Source organism: Pteropus vampyrus, unplaced genomic scaffold (genome assembly GCF_000151845.1).
Source record: "Pteropus vampyrus isolate Shadow unplaced genomic scaffold, Pvam_2.0 Scaffold7, whole genome shotgun sequence".
NCBI classification, from domain to species: domain Eukaryota; kingdom Metazoa; phylum Chordata; class Mammalia; order Chiroptera; family Pteropodidae; genus Pteropus; species Pteropus vampyrus.
The window spans coordinates 1,648,623-1,664,908 of NW_011888788.1; the positions used below are offsets into that span (position 1 = coordinate 1,648,623).

The following is a 16,286-nucleotide window of genomic DNA, read 5'->3' on the forward strand; positions in this document are numbered from 1 at the left end:
ATGAGACTGCTAACTTCTTGAGAGCAGAAATTAGTATTTTATGTTTGTTTGTGTCTCCTGGTTTAGTAGTGTCTGACATGTTTTATATATTCAATACTTTTAACGTTAACTAATTTTCCTTCTTTAAAATTAAAAACACTGCATATAAAACTAACATTCCTTTTGACAAACTTCCCCTAATCTCTTTCCTCTTCTTTTCTCTTTGTGTGATCATTACATGTCCTTCTCAAACCCAGTAAAACACTTTGTAGTATGCATATAAACCCATGAGCAATGTGGTTTCTTTTAGTTTACGTATGTGATGTAAACATTGGTATCATTTTGCAACTTGCTTTTTTCAAGATCCCATTAGGGATTTTCCCAGGTTGACTGATATATTTATAGAGCTTACTCCTTAATTTGCCTGCTGTATAGCACCTCATTGTTATGAATCGCTGTATCAGGTTACCTTCCTTCCCATCCTTTCTTAATCTTCCAGCATATCATGTTTTATTTATTCATTACCCTATTGATAGAAAATTTAGCTTGTCTCTGATTTTTCACTATTATAATTATTCACTAATAACAGTATCCATATTAAATTCCATGTGCTTATATAGGACTAAGTTATATATGACTATATGCTACTGGAATGCACACAAATCTAAAAGCTTGACAAAAAAATAGTTTTGACACCAAGAAATGCAACCTGAAATGACCAAATGAATTGTGAAAAATACATGGAGGCCTCTAGAAACAACCTAGAGAGCAAGGTTAGGTTTTCCTAGTTTATACCTTCAAATAACAAGGGGAAAAAGATAAGTAGCTTGGCCACACTCATTGAAACTGGAATTGGTGGGTACAGCTGGGATACTGACATACAGTTACGTAACATGATGCATGTATTCAGGATAAAGATTCTAAACTGTTGGGTCAAACCAATAAGGAAGACTTCGTTTCTTGACAAACCTGGTTATTCAATATTGCTAATGTATGTCAGAATTTAATCTTTTCATTTATGGTCATCAAAGAGACCCCAAATAGAAAAGGGATTACTCTCTATTACTTCATGTTAATTTAGGCTAATTTAATAATGGGAAAATTTTTAAATCAAATAGTAATCAATGCTTGAGTTTAATCTAAGGTTAGCTCAACCATGCGGTAATATATCAACTCTGATAAAAAATATGCAGAAAGAGCAAAGGAGCAGCAGATGATTTCAAAGTGTTCAAGAATAATATAAATCAATTTTATTATTCAAATAATTTCACAAACTCTCTTTTAAAGAGACTGGCAATGTAGCTTCACTATAATTAGACTATATAAAACACGGATACTACAATATACGGCTTTCCAAGTCCTTGCTTTAAATACTAATTCAAAAACTCACAAAAGGAGGAAGAAAAAGGGCTCTAAGATTAAAAATTCTGAACATTGTTAGTCAGAGGCAACACAAAGAATAAAATGAGAAAGAATTTTTACAGACTATGTGTCTTAAGGTGTACAGCAGGACACACACACACTTTTGTATGTTTTAAGTTACAAAGAAAAATAACAGTGAACACCTATGAACAAACAATGCAACCTCAACACTAGACAATCCCAAGGATTTACATCTCTCCCTATATGTTCTTCCCTACTTCATCCCGCTACCTTGCCTCCCCAAACTCCCAACCTCAGAAATAATCACTTTTTTGTGACATTGGTAAGAAGGGACTACTGGGAACATTTTCAAGAGTGAAATTACTCCAAATTCATCTTGAGTAGAAAAACTTATATCTATCTCCTACTCATATAGCATGGGCAGCAAGCAGCATCATTACATTGGCATCTTCCCTATTAAAAATATGAGTTATGTTACTCTCTTAAAGCCTTTACATATTGATTTTTATGTGACCTCAACCTTAAATATTCTATAAACCTATTTTTTCAACTTCTGAAAATAATGATGTTTAAGCATATGACAGCATAATTCTATTAGAAAATAGATCAAGACTGAAATACTTATAAGGCAACTTACCTCATGTAAATTCAGTTCTTTTACTTTTTCTTTTAATATAACCTATAAGACAAAAAAAGCATATTCTTATGCCCATTTAAATCTGTAATTTAAAAAATTTCTCATTGTACTCATGATTATTTTTCTTTGGTATATATAGCTCATTTTCACTCAAATTCAATATTGGAGAGAATCTCTTTTACAGTTTGAGACAGCACATTTTAGCAACATTCTTTAAACTTTAGCAATGATGCAATATTCTCCTGGAAACAATTTTAAAATCTCTTTGACAATAGATTAAATTTTGGGAAGAGACATTAACACATGCCTATCTGGACTAAGAGCTAACATGGAGAGAAAATAAATAAGGTTGATTGCCTTATGATTCAGTAAAACACAGCACTGGCTGATGGGACTGGCTGATTCTTAATTTATAAAAGATTAAAAAGATCAATCTTTTAGAAGTTTCACTTATTCTTATACATCACTATCTTCAGAAAACTTTAGTTCTACCCAGTTATAAAAATAGGTTTAAAATTCATCCAGGTGCTGGTTCCTAACCTGACTTTGTAGGGATTGTATATCAGGCAAAAGGTATGCCAAGTGATAAGAGGGCAGATTATTATTTAAATAGAAAATTTCTGAGATTAAACTTAGCTTGTTAGAGTTACATTTCAAGTGAAATTGGGGGAAAAATCTCTAAATTTAGTATCTTATATTTCCGAACCAAAAATAGTTTTAAGGGCACATCATAGTTTCAGAAATCACAATCAGAAACTACCATCTAGCTATGCAGGGATGTACGCTATTTCCAATTCAGTAATTTTTAAAGACAATTTTTATCATATGTTTTGTGACTATTAGTTTCATCAATTTCCCCTTTAAATGGCCACCAAAGCCAATTCACTTTCTAGTTAGCTTACATACAAATATCTTATAGGTTGTCAAGATTATGATAGAATTGAGACAAAAAATTTCATTTAGAAAACTAAAACGTTTCACTGTGTGTATGGATCCCATAAGAGACCTACGGGGAAGAGTGTGGGATTACCTATAATATCAGTGTGAACATCTAAGGAACTTGCCAATGAGCTCAGATTTCAGAGAGACATGGACAAAAGATGGACAAAAAGATATGTAATCCTAAAATGGTGAGCTAGTTCTGGAACATCGTGTCAGCAAGGTTAAAGACCCAAATAAACTGAAGCTTACAAAAATACACACACACACATATACATACATACATACATAAAAACAATAAAAAGCTAACAACAACAAAAATAATTTCATGCTTAGAGCCAAAAGAAAATTAAGAAACACCTATGTACACTGTTTGGTGTCAGTGGTAAAATGTTAATGGATAATACATAGAAGAAAAAAATAAATTTTAGTTGGCCTTCGATAAAAGCTGAGTTTATACTTTAAAGATCAAATCAGTAAAGGGATAGGATAAAGGGGTAGTGGTAAATAGTGATGATCCATATATCTGGACTTCTAGTGGTGTGACATAAGCTAACATTTAAAGTACAAAGGGGAGGAGGTGAGATAACTATAACAAAGCTGGTCACCTCTGAAAAACTGGTATGTCTTCTAATGAAAAGGAGGTAAAAAATTCATTTAATGAAATTTCTGAACTCTAATAGGTTAACAGTAACTTTAAGGATTATAAGCTACAGAATTTCTCTTTAGCAAAATGTTAGCTCAAGTTTTCTGTTAAATTATATTATTATATCATCTCAACTTCCTATAACTCAAAATAATACTTAAGAAGAGTACTTAAAGTGAAGTTGATCTATTTTGTACTGCAAACTGAAATTTTACAAGCAAAATGCTAAAATGAATGCCAATAAATTGAGTCCTAGTTTAAAATATGAATGGAAATCTGAGTTCTCATTTTGGTAAAAAACATGATCAAAGTCAATCTGAAGTACATTTCTTACCTGTTTGTAGGCATAAAATTCTTTGTGCGCTTGATGTCTTAGCCTAAAAGAGAAATGAACAATGCAATATTGAGATTTCCAATATATCAACTTGGAAAAAATCATTTATGATTTAAAGTCCAGAATCTTTATCCTGGAATACACCCAAATGACAAATCTGTTACTGTGTTATGAGAAAGTAACTGGTGAACCATAAAATGTTATTCTAATGTAAGTTCAAGTGAAATCTCATTAAAACAAAATCTTGGTATAACAAATATTTTAATGAAGACTCGGTTCATTTTACATTGATAGTCTACTTATTTCAATAAGTTAACATATCACATTTTTCTTAATTTAAAAATTTAAGTATAACATACTTCTAATGTACAAAAACCTTAATAAAGCTAAATATTTAAAGACACACACACACAAACAGTGTAACTATCATCTAGATCAACACATAGAACACTTCTAGCACTCCTTAAATGACTTCTAATCAATATCCACCCCTAACAGGTACCCACTATCCCGATTTCTATCATTGGAGATTAACTATGCTTGTTTTTGAACTTTACATAAATGGATCATTTGGTATTCTTTTGTGTTGCCTTCTTTCAGTCAACAATTATTTGTGAAATTTATCCATGTTGTTGCAGTAACTGTCTTTTTGACTGACATAGTTTTTGGCGGTATGAATATAAAACAACTTAATTTTACATTCTACTATTGACAAATATTTAGAGACTACTTCCAGTTATTTATTATCAGTAAAGCTGCTACATAAACTCTTCTACATGTCTTTTAGTGGACATACAGACTCATTTCTGTTGCGTATATACCAGCAGGAGTAGAGCTGCTGGTCCAAAGTGCTTGTACTGATTTCTAATCCTTTGGGTAATGAGTTCTAGTTTTTCCACATCTTTGCCACTGCTTGGAATGGTTAGTTTAAAATTTTTTAGCCAGTCTGGTGGGTGTTCAGTGCTATCTCATTTTGGTTTTAATTTGCACTTCCCAAATGGTGTTTAGAACCCTTTCATATGCTTATTGCCCATTTAGATACTTTCTTGTATGAAATGCTTGAGTCTTTTGCCCATTTGAAAAAATGAGTTGTCTACCTTTTTCTTATTGATTTGTAGGAGTTCCTTATATATTTTAGATGCAAGTCTTTTGATGGGTCTTTTGTACTGCAATTATATTCTACTCTATGGCTTGCCTTTTCATTCTGATGAACAGAAGCTTTTAATTTAAGTCCAATTTATCAACTCTTCCCAATAATGTCAGTTCTTTTTGTGGTCAGGTAAAGAAATCTTTGCCTACCCCCAGGTCTTAAAGATACTCTCTTCTGTGTACTGTGAAAACAATTTGTTATTTTACCTATTAAATTTAAGTATATGACTCTCTGAAATTAGTCTTATATGTATGATTTGAAGTAGAGGTTACAATTCTTTTTATCCACATGCAGATTTTCATTTGGCTCATTTATTAAAAAGACCTTTCTTTTCCCACTGCATTGCAGTGGCACATCTGTCGTAAGTCAGACCCAATATGTGAGTCTTTCTACAATTTTTATTCTGTTTTGTGGATCTATTTGCCTATACTGGGTTGAAGAGTATCCCCTCAAAAATTCATATCAAACTGAAACCTCAGAATGTAACCTGGTTTGGAAATAGTCTGCATACTATTAGTTAAAGAGAGATCATATTGGGATTAGGGTGGACTCAATCCAATATGACTGATGTCCTTAGAAGAGGAGAGGAAATAACAGACACGGGGGTGAAAACCAGGTGAAGATAGAGACAGAGACTGAAGTGATGCAACTACAAGCCAAAGAAATACCAAACATTGCCAGTAACCACCAGGACAGGAAGAGAGGCAAGTAAGGATCCTCTCCTAGAGCCTTCTGAGGGAGCATAGCCCTGCAGACACCTTGACTGTGAACTTCTAGCCTCCAGAACTGAGATTAAATTTCTTTTGTTTTAAGCCACCCAGTTTGTGGCATTTGCTTACAGGAGCCCTGGGAAACTGATGGGCCTGTATCAATACCATGGTAGTTTTTTTTTTAACTTGTATTTTGAAATGATTTTAAGCTTACAGAAGAGTTGCAAAAAAGAGTTCACATATACCTTTCTCCCAGCTTTTCCAATGTTTATATCTTACACAACCATAGTACAATGATCAAAACAATTAACATATATTGATATTGATATATTAACAGACTTTATTTGAATTTCCTGGTTTTTTTTTTCCCACTAATGTCCTTTTCCTATTCTATGATTTAATCTAAGATTCCATCTTGCATCCAGTTATGTCTCCTTAGCCTCCTCCAATCTGTGACAGTTTCTTAGTTTTTCCTTGTCTTTCGAGATTTTGACATATTAACCAAGATCATGGTTATGGCAGTGTCTACTGGTTCTCTCCATTGTAGTTACTATTTTCCCCTTTGTAAATGATCTCAAACTTTTGCCGACTGATTTTAGCACCCATCCTGCTTGCAACAATTACTGTACTGTTTTCCCGGTGGTGGTTTTGTAGTTTCCTAATTCCCTGTTACATTAACTGGAATTCTTCTGTAAGGAAAAGATGTCCCTTCTCCCTCATTTACTTATATCAGTATAAACTCATGGATATTTGTTTCAGTCTATGGGTTAGAATTCAATATGATCATTATTTATTTTGTTGCTCAAATTGATTTAGGTTTGGCCTTTAGGAGCTCCATCAGGTTGACTCCTGTGTCCTTTCTACATGCCTTCATCATTGTCCATGCATTTCCTTGCTTATTGGCACTGAAAGATGTTCCAGGCTCATCTTGTATTTTCCATGCCCCAGTTATGGAATTAACCACTTCTTCCAAAGAACGTTGGTTTCTTTTATTGGAGAATAGTATTTAGAAACCAAGACCTGGGTGCTAGGTGAATTGCACTCTGGTTCAAGTACTGGAGCTCTGTAACAAGTCTTGGGGACTGATAGTATAAGTCTTCAAGCTTTGTTCTTAACTATTGTCTTGGCTATTTTTGGTCCTCTGCACTTCCATTTAAATTTCATGAGCCTGCCAATTCACACACACACACACACACACACACAATCTGTTGGGATTTTGACTGAGATTGAATGGAATTTATAGATCGATTGGGGAAGAACTGACATCTTTGCAAGACTGAGTTTCCAACCTAGCAACATAGCATATTACTCTATTAGATCTTTAATTTCTCCCTACACATTTCTAGGTAGAACACTCACATCTTTCCTAGATTTATTCCTAGGTATTTGGTAATTTTTTATCTATTATAAATTGTATTTCAATTTTTTCATTTTCTAATTCTTTGTTGCTATAATATAGAAAAACACAATTTTTGCATGTTGATCCTGTATCTAGTGACTTGCTAAGTTCACTTACTAATTTTAAAGTTTATCTGTAGAATTGTTTGGATTTTTTAAGATACAGCCTCATTCTGTCTACAAATAATGAGTTTAAACTCTGCCTTTTATAATTTGTATATATTTTACTTATTTATTCATTTCTTTTATTTTTTTCTGCAATGGCTAGGACCTTTAAAACAATGTTAAATAAAAGTGGTGATAGTGAATGTCCCCATCAATAGGTCACTATTATGTTTTCTCTAGATTTTTTTAATAGATAACTTTGATTCAAATAACGTTCCCTTGTATCGTTTGATTAAAAAAAATCATAAACAGATATTACTTTTTATTAAATGTTTTTTTCATCACTTTTTCTCCCCTTTTTACAGTCAATGTGATATACTGTATTGATACCTTCATTCCTAGAATAAACCCCACTTGGTTGTAATATACTTTTTTGCATATCTCTGAATTTGATTTACTATATTTTGTTCATGAGAAAGATTAGTCTATAATTTCCTTTCTTGTAATGTCCTTGTGAGTCTTTGGAATCAAAATTATGCTGGCCTCATTATATGAGTTGAGAAGAATTTCTTCTATTCTCTGGAAGAGTCATTTAATAAGAGTGGTATTTTTTTTTCTTAAATGTTTGAAGGAATTCCCTGGTGAAGTTACCTAGCTTGCAGTCTCTTTGTGAGAATGCTTTAATAACACATTCAATTTCTTACATAATTATTAATATTTTCTTTCTTCTTCAGTTTTATTTCAATAAGAAAATATTCCTTTATTTGTATTCACATAACATATAATTAACCATCTTAAAGTGTATAATTCAGTGTTATTTAGTGTAGTCACGATGTTGTGCAACCACTAGCTCTCTCTAGTTTCAAAACTTTTTCAACATCCCCTGCCAAAACACCTGGTCTCCTTAAGTAATCACTCCCTTTCCCCCCTCACCCCATTCCCTAGAAACCTCTAATCTGCTTCCTGTCTCTGGATTTGCCTATTATGAATATATTATATAAAAGAAATCATAAAATGTGACATTTTGTGTCATTTAGCATGTTTTTCAGGTTCACCCTAACTGGAGCATGTATCGATACTTCGTGACTTTTTATGACTAAATATATGCCATAATTTGTATATTCATTCATCTATTGATGGACATTTGGGTTGTAGTCACCTTTTGGCTATTATGAATAATGCTGCTATAAACATTCCTGTATAAGTTTCTGTGTAGACATCTCTCTCCATTTGCCTTGGATATACACTTAGGAGTAAAATTTCTGGATCATATGGTAATTCTATGTTTAACTTTTTGAGGAATAGCTGAACTCTTTTCCACAGTGGCTGCACCATTTTACATTCCCACCAGCGATGTATGTGTTCCTATTTCCCCACGTCCTTGCCAGTACTAGTAATTTTCCATATTTTGATTAGTATCTTAGTAGGTGTAAAGTGGTATCTCATTGTGGTTTTAATCTGCATTTCCTTAATGACCAATAATGTTGAGCATCTTTTCATGGGCTTGTTGGCTATTTGTTTATCTTCTTTGTAGAAATTGCTATTTAAGTCCTTCACCTATTTTTAATTTAGTTGTCTTTTTGTTGTTGAGTTGTAAGAGTTTTTAAGATATATTCTGGATATTAAACCTTTATCAGATACATGATTTGCAAATATTTCTCTCCTATTCTGTAGGTTGTCTTTTCATTTTCTTGATAATGTTCTTTGATACACAAATGTTTTTGATTTTTATAAGCCCAATAGAAAATTTTTTCTTTTGTAGCTTGGGCTTTTGGTGTTACATCTAAGAATCCATTGCCAATCCAAGGTCATGAAGATTAACCCATTTTTTCCCCCAAGAATTTTATAGTTTTAGCTCTTATATTTAGGTTGTTGATCCATTTTTGAGTTTTTATATAGGATGTGAGGTGGGGGTTAAACTTCATTCTTTCACATGTTTTATTCAGTTGTCCTGCCATTTGTTGAAGAGGCTTCTTTCTTGGCTGAAAATCAGTTAGCCATAGGTGTTTATTTCTGGACTCTCAATTCTATTTCACTGGTTTATATGTCTATTCTTATACCACAATGTTTTGATTACTGTAGTAAGTTTTGAAATTAGGGAGTGTGAGTCTTCCTGTTTTTTTTTTTTTTCTTCAATATTGTTTTGGCTATTTGGGGCTCCTTAGAGTTCCAAATGAATTGAGGATCAGTTTTTCCATTTCTGCATAAAAGGCCATTGGAATTTTGATAAGAATTGTATCGAATCGGTAGACTGCTTTGAGGAGTACTATCATTTTAAAAATACTAAAGCTTCCAATCCATGAACATAAGATGTCTTTTCATTTATTTAGATCTTCTTTAATTTCTTTCAGCAATGTTTTGTAGTTTTAGTGTACAAATCTTTCACCTCTTGGGTTAAATTTATTCCTGAGATTTTATTCTCTTGGATGTCACTGTAAATGGAATTGGTTCCTTTATTTCCTTTTCAGATTGTTTCTTGCTGGTGTATAGAAACACAACTGATTTTTGTGTGATTTTTATACCCTGAATGTTTGCTTAATTAGTCCTAGTAGATTTTTTGGTGTGTATTCTATGAGTTTATCTATGTATATAGAGTTTTACTTCTTTCTGATTGGATGCCTTCTATTTTGTTTCTTGCCTAACTGCTCTGCCTAGAACTTCTAGTATAATACTGAATAGCAGTGGTAAAAACTGGCATCTTTGCCTTGTTTCTAATCTTACATGGAAAACTTTGTCTTTCATGGTTGAGTATGATGTTAATTGTGGATTTTTCATAAATGCGATTTCTCGGGTCAGTTTTGATAAATTATATTTCTGCTAGGAAAATGTCTAATTCAACTAAAATTTCAAATTTAGTGGCACAAAGTTGTTCATATCCTTTGTGATCTTTTAATGTTTGTAGTATTTGTAGTAATGTCTCTTTTTTCATTTTTGATATTAGTAATTTGTTTACTCTATTTTTCCTGATCAATATTTCTAAAGATTCATCAATTCTGTTAATCTTTCCAACGAATCAACTTTTTGTTTCAATAATATGTTTTCAATTTCATTGATTTCTATGCCTAGCTTTTAAATTTTCTTTTGCGTTTAACTGGCTTTTTTTTAAAGCTTCATGAAAGGAAAACTTTCATCATTGGTTTTCAGTCTTTCTTGTCTAATATGTGATTTTGAAACTATAAATTTCTATTAATTAGGTCAAATTTATTAATCATGTAGTTCAAATCATCTCTATCCTGAGTTTTTTTTTTTTTGTCTGCTTGTTTTACTGAGAGAAGTGTACAGTGCTTTTCATGTAAAGGAATAAAATGAGCTCCATTTGAGTTCATTAAAATGAGGCTTAATTTGTACATTTGTTTTATTTATTTGACTCTTTTAAATTGGATCTGCATATTTTCCCAAAGCATCATTACTTCCAGCCACAGCATGGGTCAATTTGTGCTTATCTTTTTCTTCAATCCCTGGCTCAAAAATTCACCCCTGCCAGGAAGTTCTATTTAAATTATCTTCACCCTTCTGATTATTCTTTTAGACTCTAAGTCCCACTAATTACCTAATATTTTAGATTGAGCTATTTTATTTTACATTTGCTATGCAATGAACACAAATGTCTCTTTGCTATTCCTTCCAGGAAACAAACTACTAGTAATATAGGTTGTAATTTATTTGGTGAAAGGTAAGAATGGAAAACAATATTTTTAATTTCCTTTTTCTTCAGCAGCTTGTTATTCATTATTAAAAGAAAAAAAAAAACAGTAAAATAGGTATAATCTTCATTCAAAAAGTTCCAGGCTCAAAAAAAAAAAAAGATTTTGAAATTCAAAAATAGTTATTTGGAAATGAGGCCTGATAAATACAATTTATTATTATTTTTTAAGTGATTAAGAACACATGCTCTGAGGTCAGATCCAATTGGGTTTGAATTACAGTTCTAACCAACTTTTATCTGTGTGGCTGTAGGAAAATTACTTAATTTCTGTAAAATAAAGATTAAAAAATTACCTAGTTTAACTGCAGTGTATAGCACAGGATCTGACACATAGTAAGTGTTTAATAAATATTCATTCCTAAAAAAGTATCTAAGAAAGCATGATTAACAATGCTGAACGGTTTGGAGAAAATGACAAAACAAAACAAACAAACAAACAAGACGAAACCAGCTTATGGCCACTACAAACCTGTGGTCTCCATTCTCAGCTAGACCCTCCTCATTGCTCTCCAGTTTTACACATTCTTGCTCAGTATTTTAATCTGTTTCCATGCAGTAGTCACTTCAAACCTTGCCACTTTCTTCAAGCTTTATCCTATCACCTCCTTCCCTATTCAACTACTTTACAAAGAAAGAGACTGTAATACATATAGCTCTCTCACTCCCAGCCCTGCATACCTACATATATACTGTTCTCCAGTTACCTTCATCTCTGTCTTAAGAAGGTATGCTCCTGCTTTGACTAATACTACTTTAACTTTTAGATGTTTCTTCTCACTTCCATGATTTATTCTCTCACGAATCTTCCACAACTAGCTCATTCTCCTGAATATTTATAAATGTAATATTTATTTGATAAATCTGTATCTTAAAAAAAAATCAAACACCAAAATACTTTCTTGGTTCTACAGCAAACTGCCCCTCAACCCCAATCTTTTCTCAGCCAAGATTCTTCAAAGAGGAGGTAGGTTATATTACTTATATTCATTTTCATCTGCTGTTCAGGCTTTGCCCCATTATAGCGCACCTTTCATCATCCCTGTGACCCATGCTACTGAAACATTTCTCAGATTATGGATGCAAATTGTTAAATGTACAATTGACTCATGAACAATGCATGAGTTAGGGGTGCTGACCCCTTGTGCAACTGGAAATCCACGTATAGATTTTGACTCCCTAAAAACTTTACTAATAGCCTACTGTTGACCAGAAGCCTTACCAATAACATAAACAGTCAATTTAACATATCTTTTGTTATATGTATTATATACTGTATTCTTACAATAAAGAGAAAAAATGTTCTTAAAAAATCATAAGGAAAATACATTTACAGTATTTATTTTAAAAAATATGCACATAGCGAACCCACGCAGTTCAATCCTGTTGTTCAAGAGTTAACTTTACTGAACTTTTCAATTCTCTTACTGGACCTTCTTGGGAACAGCTGACACAACTGACTCAATCCACTGAAACCCTATTTGTTGGGTACCTCTCTCAAGATTTACTATCTTCTGCTATTCCTTCCTAGTCTCTTTAATGGGCCCCTTTTAAATATTAATGTTTCCCTAGGATTCTCTCCTAGATTCATTTTATTTCACTATACTATGTTCTCTGTAGGAGCCACTCCTGGCTATAGTTTCCATCTATATTACATGACCTTCTACTTTCAGACCAGTCTTCTCATAAGCTTTAGACATATGTCCAACTGTGTACTAAACATCTTGACTATTACACAGGGAACTTGGTTCCATGTCTGAAATGGAACCTATCATCCTCCAACCCCAACTTGCCCATCCATTTTCGATCTCTGTGAAGGGGCTGCTTAAGCCTGAAGTTCAGGAAAGATTCTAAGCTCATCCTTTTCTCGTCTTTAATGCCCAGTCACCAAATTGTGTTAATTTTCACCTCCCAAATATTTCTCACAACCATCTATAACATACTCTCTCTAGCTCTATTGTCATTATCTTGGTTCAAGACCTTAAAATATCTATTAGGTAAGTCAATATTTTCCCTCTATTTTTAGTCTCAAAATTGTACATATATATCAAAGTCATATATAATTTTACAGGGTTAGTAAAAAAACTGGCAGTCCTCTGCCTTCTTTCTCAGAGATAACCATTCTTTCCCTTTTAGCTCACTATTGATATTTACTTTCATATCTCTAAATATCCTTCTTGTGTTGCTACTCTTGATTTTTCAGTTGTATGCATATCTAATGACTTCCTACTAGGAACACCATACTTTCCTTTACAAAAAATCACTTATCGAGTGCCAATATTGTGCCAGGCATTGTTCTGTTTTGGGTAAATGATACAGCAAACAAAACAAATGTCTATCTGGGGAGAGAGATAAATAACAAACATAAATTAGAATATTATATGATTCACTATAAAATAGGATCATTCCTAGCAAGGTAAGATGTCCTTTTGTGCTTCAGTAGTGATCTATTCATAGCCCTATCACAGGCAGCAGGCTCTACACGACAATATTATGTAAGATCGTGGTTGGTAGTGGGTGCCTTGTTTATTAGACCTAAGCAGTATTCCTCCTATGGTTCTGATGAGTCTGGCTATGCATGAGAACAGAAGAGCCCCCTAGGAAGGTGCTGGAGAACTTATGTTAAAAAATAGGCCTGGGTAATTTTAGAGAAGTTGAATCCATGAATCCCCTGACCAACTATAATGACTTGTTAAATCCAGACTTAACATCTGAAGGGTTAAAAGTAACAAACTAGGATGAACAGAAAGGAAATGCTTCTTACTTTAAGGTTAAATTTTCGAAATGGTTACCAATGACTTATAAATAAAGCTTAGAAATGTTTGAACATGACAGGCTTCTCTGATTTAAAACGATAATTTGATTTTAGTGTAGCAGATCCCCACTTATTTGCTTTGTTAGCTGAATAATAAAAAAGGATAAAAAAGGATAAAATGAAGTACAATGATAATGCATGAAAACAATTGCTATCATTTTTTTATCTCTTTACTTATTTGCTTGATCATTAGAAGAAATACAATGAGGTAAAATGATGTTTCATAACTTATTTCTCAAAAAACTTACCCAGAATCACAATTGGTATATTAGGATTTTTCTAAAAACAAAAAAATTAAAGGCTTAATTCTTTAACATATAATAAAAACTATACTATACATTTTAGAATATTTTATATATTATAATCTTTCCTTAATGAACCTTTTAAAAGTATTTGGTTATATTTTTGTATTAGTTTTTCTTTTTAAAAATAATTTGGTTTCAAATATTAAATTTGCAAATTTCTAAGTTAAGTCAGTATTTGTGGAGAAATAATCAAAAAATTTAGTAGGTCTGAAAAAACGGAAACTTTTAATGCTATCCCCATATCCTGTCTGTGCTATGGCTAATTCCTTAATTAAAAAAAAGCTGAATATTTATATAACATTTATCAAACTATTTATCAAACTATTATTAAAGAATTATTTTAAAAAAGGACATTTCTAGAAATAAACAGATTTTTAAAAAGTGTTTCCTGAATGCTACAATTATATTAGCTAAGTATTTCTCTGAGCAAGACCTAAAAATCATAAGCAGCCAGCATATCTATGAGATACAAAGAGTGATTACATTTTGTGAGAACTTCAGAAAAAATTCACTTTCTATGAAGAATGTAAATTCACTTGTCAGAAAATCAGAAGCTACATACTAAATTCATTTGAATTTGACGATCAGTAAGTGCCCTAAAACACTGGGGGCCACGATGAATTATTGCTGAAAGATATCTGAAAATGGCATTTATGTTAACTATAATCATACTGTACAAACACTAAAAACTGTTAGATGTATAGCTGTATTATAAAATTCAATTTTCTATTATTTTATTCCATAAGCTCTTTGAATACAGTATAAAAATTTTTACAGTCTGAGTTTTGGCTTTGAAAATGCTTGCTTAAACAATTATGAGTCATTCAACTATGAATCCTTTACTGGACAAATCCATTACTTCTTCAAATGATGTGTTACTCTTTATAACTTGTCTGCACATGTGCTGTAGAGCTTGTGGAATACTTAGTGTTGTATACAGATAATCAATCACCTGAACAGCTGACCAGTTCAATAACAAATGGGAGTTTAAAATCTTGAGAGACCATGAGAATCTGTTTAAAAGTTTGGATCTTGTTTGAGACATTGCTTTCTGATCCCTAATGACTTTAGCTAACAATGATGCAACGCTCTCCTGAAAAGCAATCTTGAAATATCCATGAAAGTAAATTAAATCTTGGGACAATGACATAAATGTATCTGGTTTAAATGCTAATGTGTTGGAAAAATAAATGAGAACAATTTTCTCCTAGAGTAAAACACCTCATCAGCAGATAGAATTGAAGACTGTATAAAGGTATTTTACTAATAGTAACTCATAGAAGGTTAAAGTGTTAAGCCATTTTAATTTTTAAAAATTTGTTTATCATTCTGAAGGGATTCACAGGCTTCCCCAAGATGTGCTACTTTGACATGTGGATTATTTTGAGCTGAAGGCAAAGGAGACCCTGCGGGCCCAAGAGAAACTTTTATCTCTCTCTTAAAAAAATCTAAATTGGGGGCTTTGCCCATAACACTTATTACCATAAATAACTTATGACCCACAGGGCAGGACAAACATGTAATTACTGAACATCTGCTTCTCTTATTGTCCTTCGAATGACCTACCTCCTCCAAGGCACCTTAGCTCTGAATGCCATATATACCTCATTTTAACTTTCTGTCCCTGAACTCCTCATGTATGTGGGGTCTCTGACGCTCTTGTGTAAGTGGGGTTCCCATATGTGCATATGTAATTAAATTTGGTTATTTCTCTTGTTCATCTCTCTTATGTCAATTTGATTATTAGACCAGCTGAAAGAACCTAGAAGGGAAGAGGAAATTTTCTACCCCTCCCCAACAATACTTATAAAACATTTTAACCTAAGGGCAGAAAGTTGATTTATTATTGTTTAATATATTCTGTAGTAACATAAGAATGAAAATTGATTACCTAATCAAGTAGCAACAGAAGAGTAAACTAAGGATGAAGACAAATATAGCAGTGCCAAAAACCACAATATATATGTTGAGAGGCAGATTCTGGAATCCAATATTAGGCATTCTGAAGTTGTAATGTGGGAAATCCGAGCTCATGGATGAACTGTGGGGGGAAAAAAGAAAAATGGAAAAAAATTAAGTTATAAAGACTAGCAACCAAGCCACCATCATCTTTGTACATGTACAGTAGTCCCTCCTTACCCTTGGGGGATATATTCCAAGACCCCCAATGGATTCCCAAAAC

The 16,286-nt window shown here is 32.6% G+C and overlaps 1 protein-coding gene across 1 annotated transcript in view; it reads right to left on the reverse strand.

Moving 5' to 3' along the window:
- Positions 1 to 16,286, reverse strand: part of RNF24 (ring finger protein 24) — a 61,953-nt gene that overhangs the window by 13,565 nt on the left and 32,102 nt on the right. Inside the window, exons 2-4 of the mRNA XM_023537297.1 lie at positions 15,996 to 16,145; positions 3,919 to 3,961; positions 2,000 to 2,041 (exon numbers count right to left, since the gene is read on the reverse strand). Of these exons, the coding sequence (XP_023393065.1) occupies positions 2,000 to 2,041; positions 3,919 to 3,961; positions 15,996 to 16,138 (228 nt within the window). The 5' untranslated portion in view covers positions 16,139 to 16,145. The remainder of the gene's footprint in view (positions 1 to 1,999; positions 2,042 to 3,918; positions 3,962 to 15,995; positions 16,146 to 16,286) is intronic.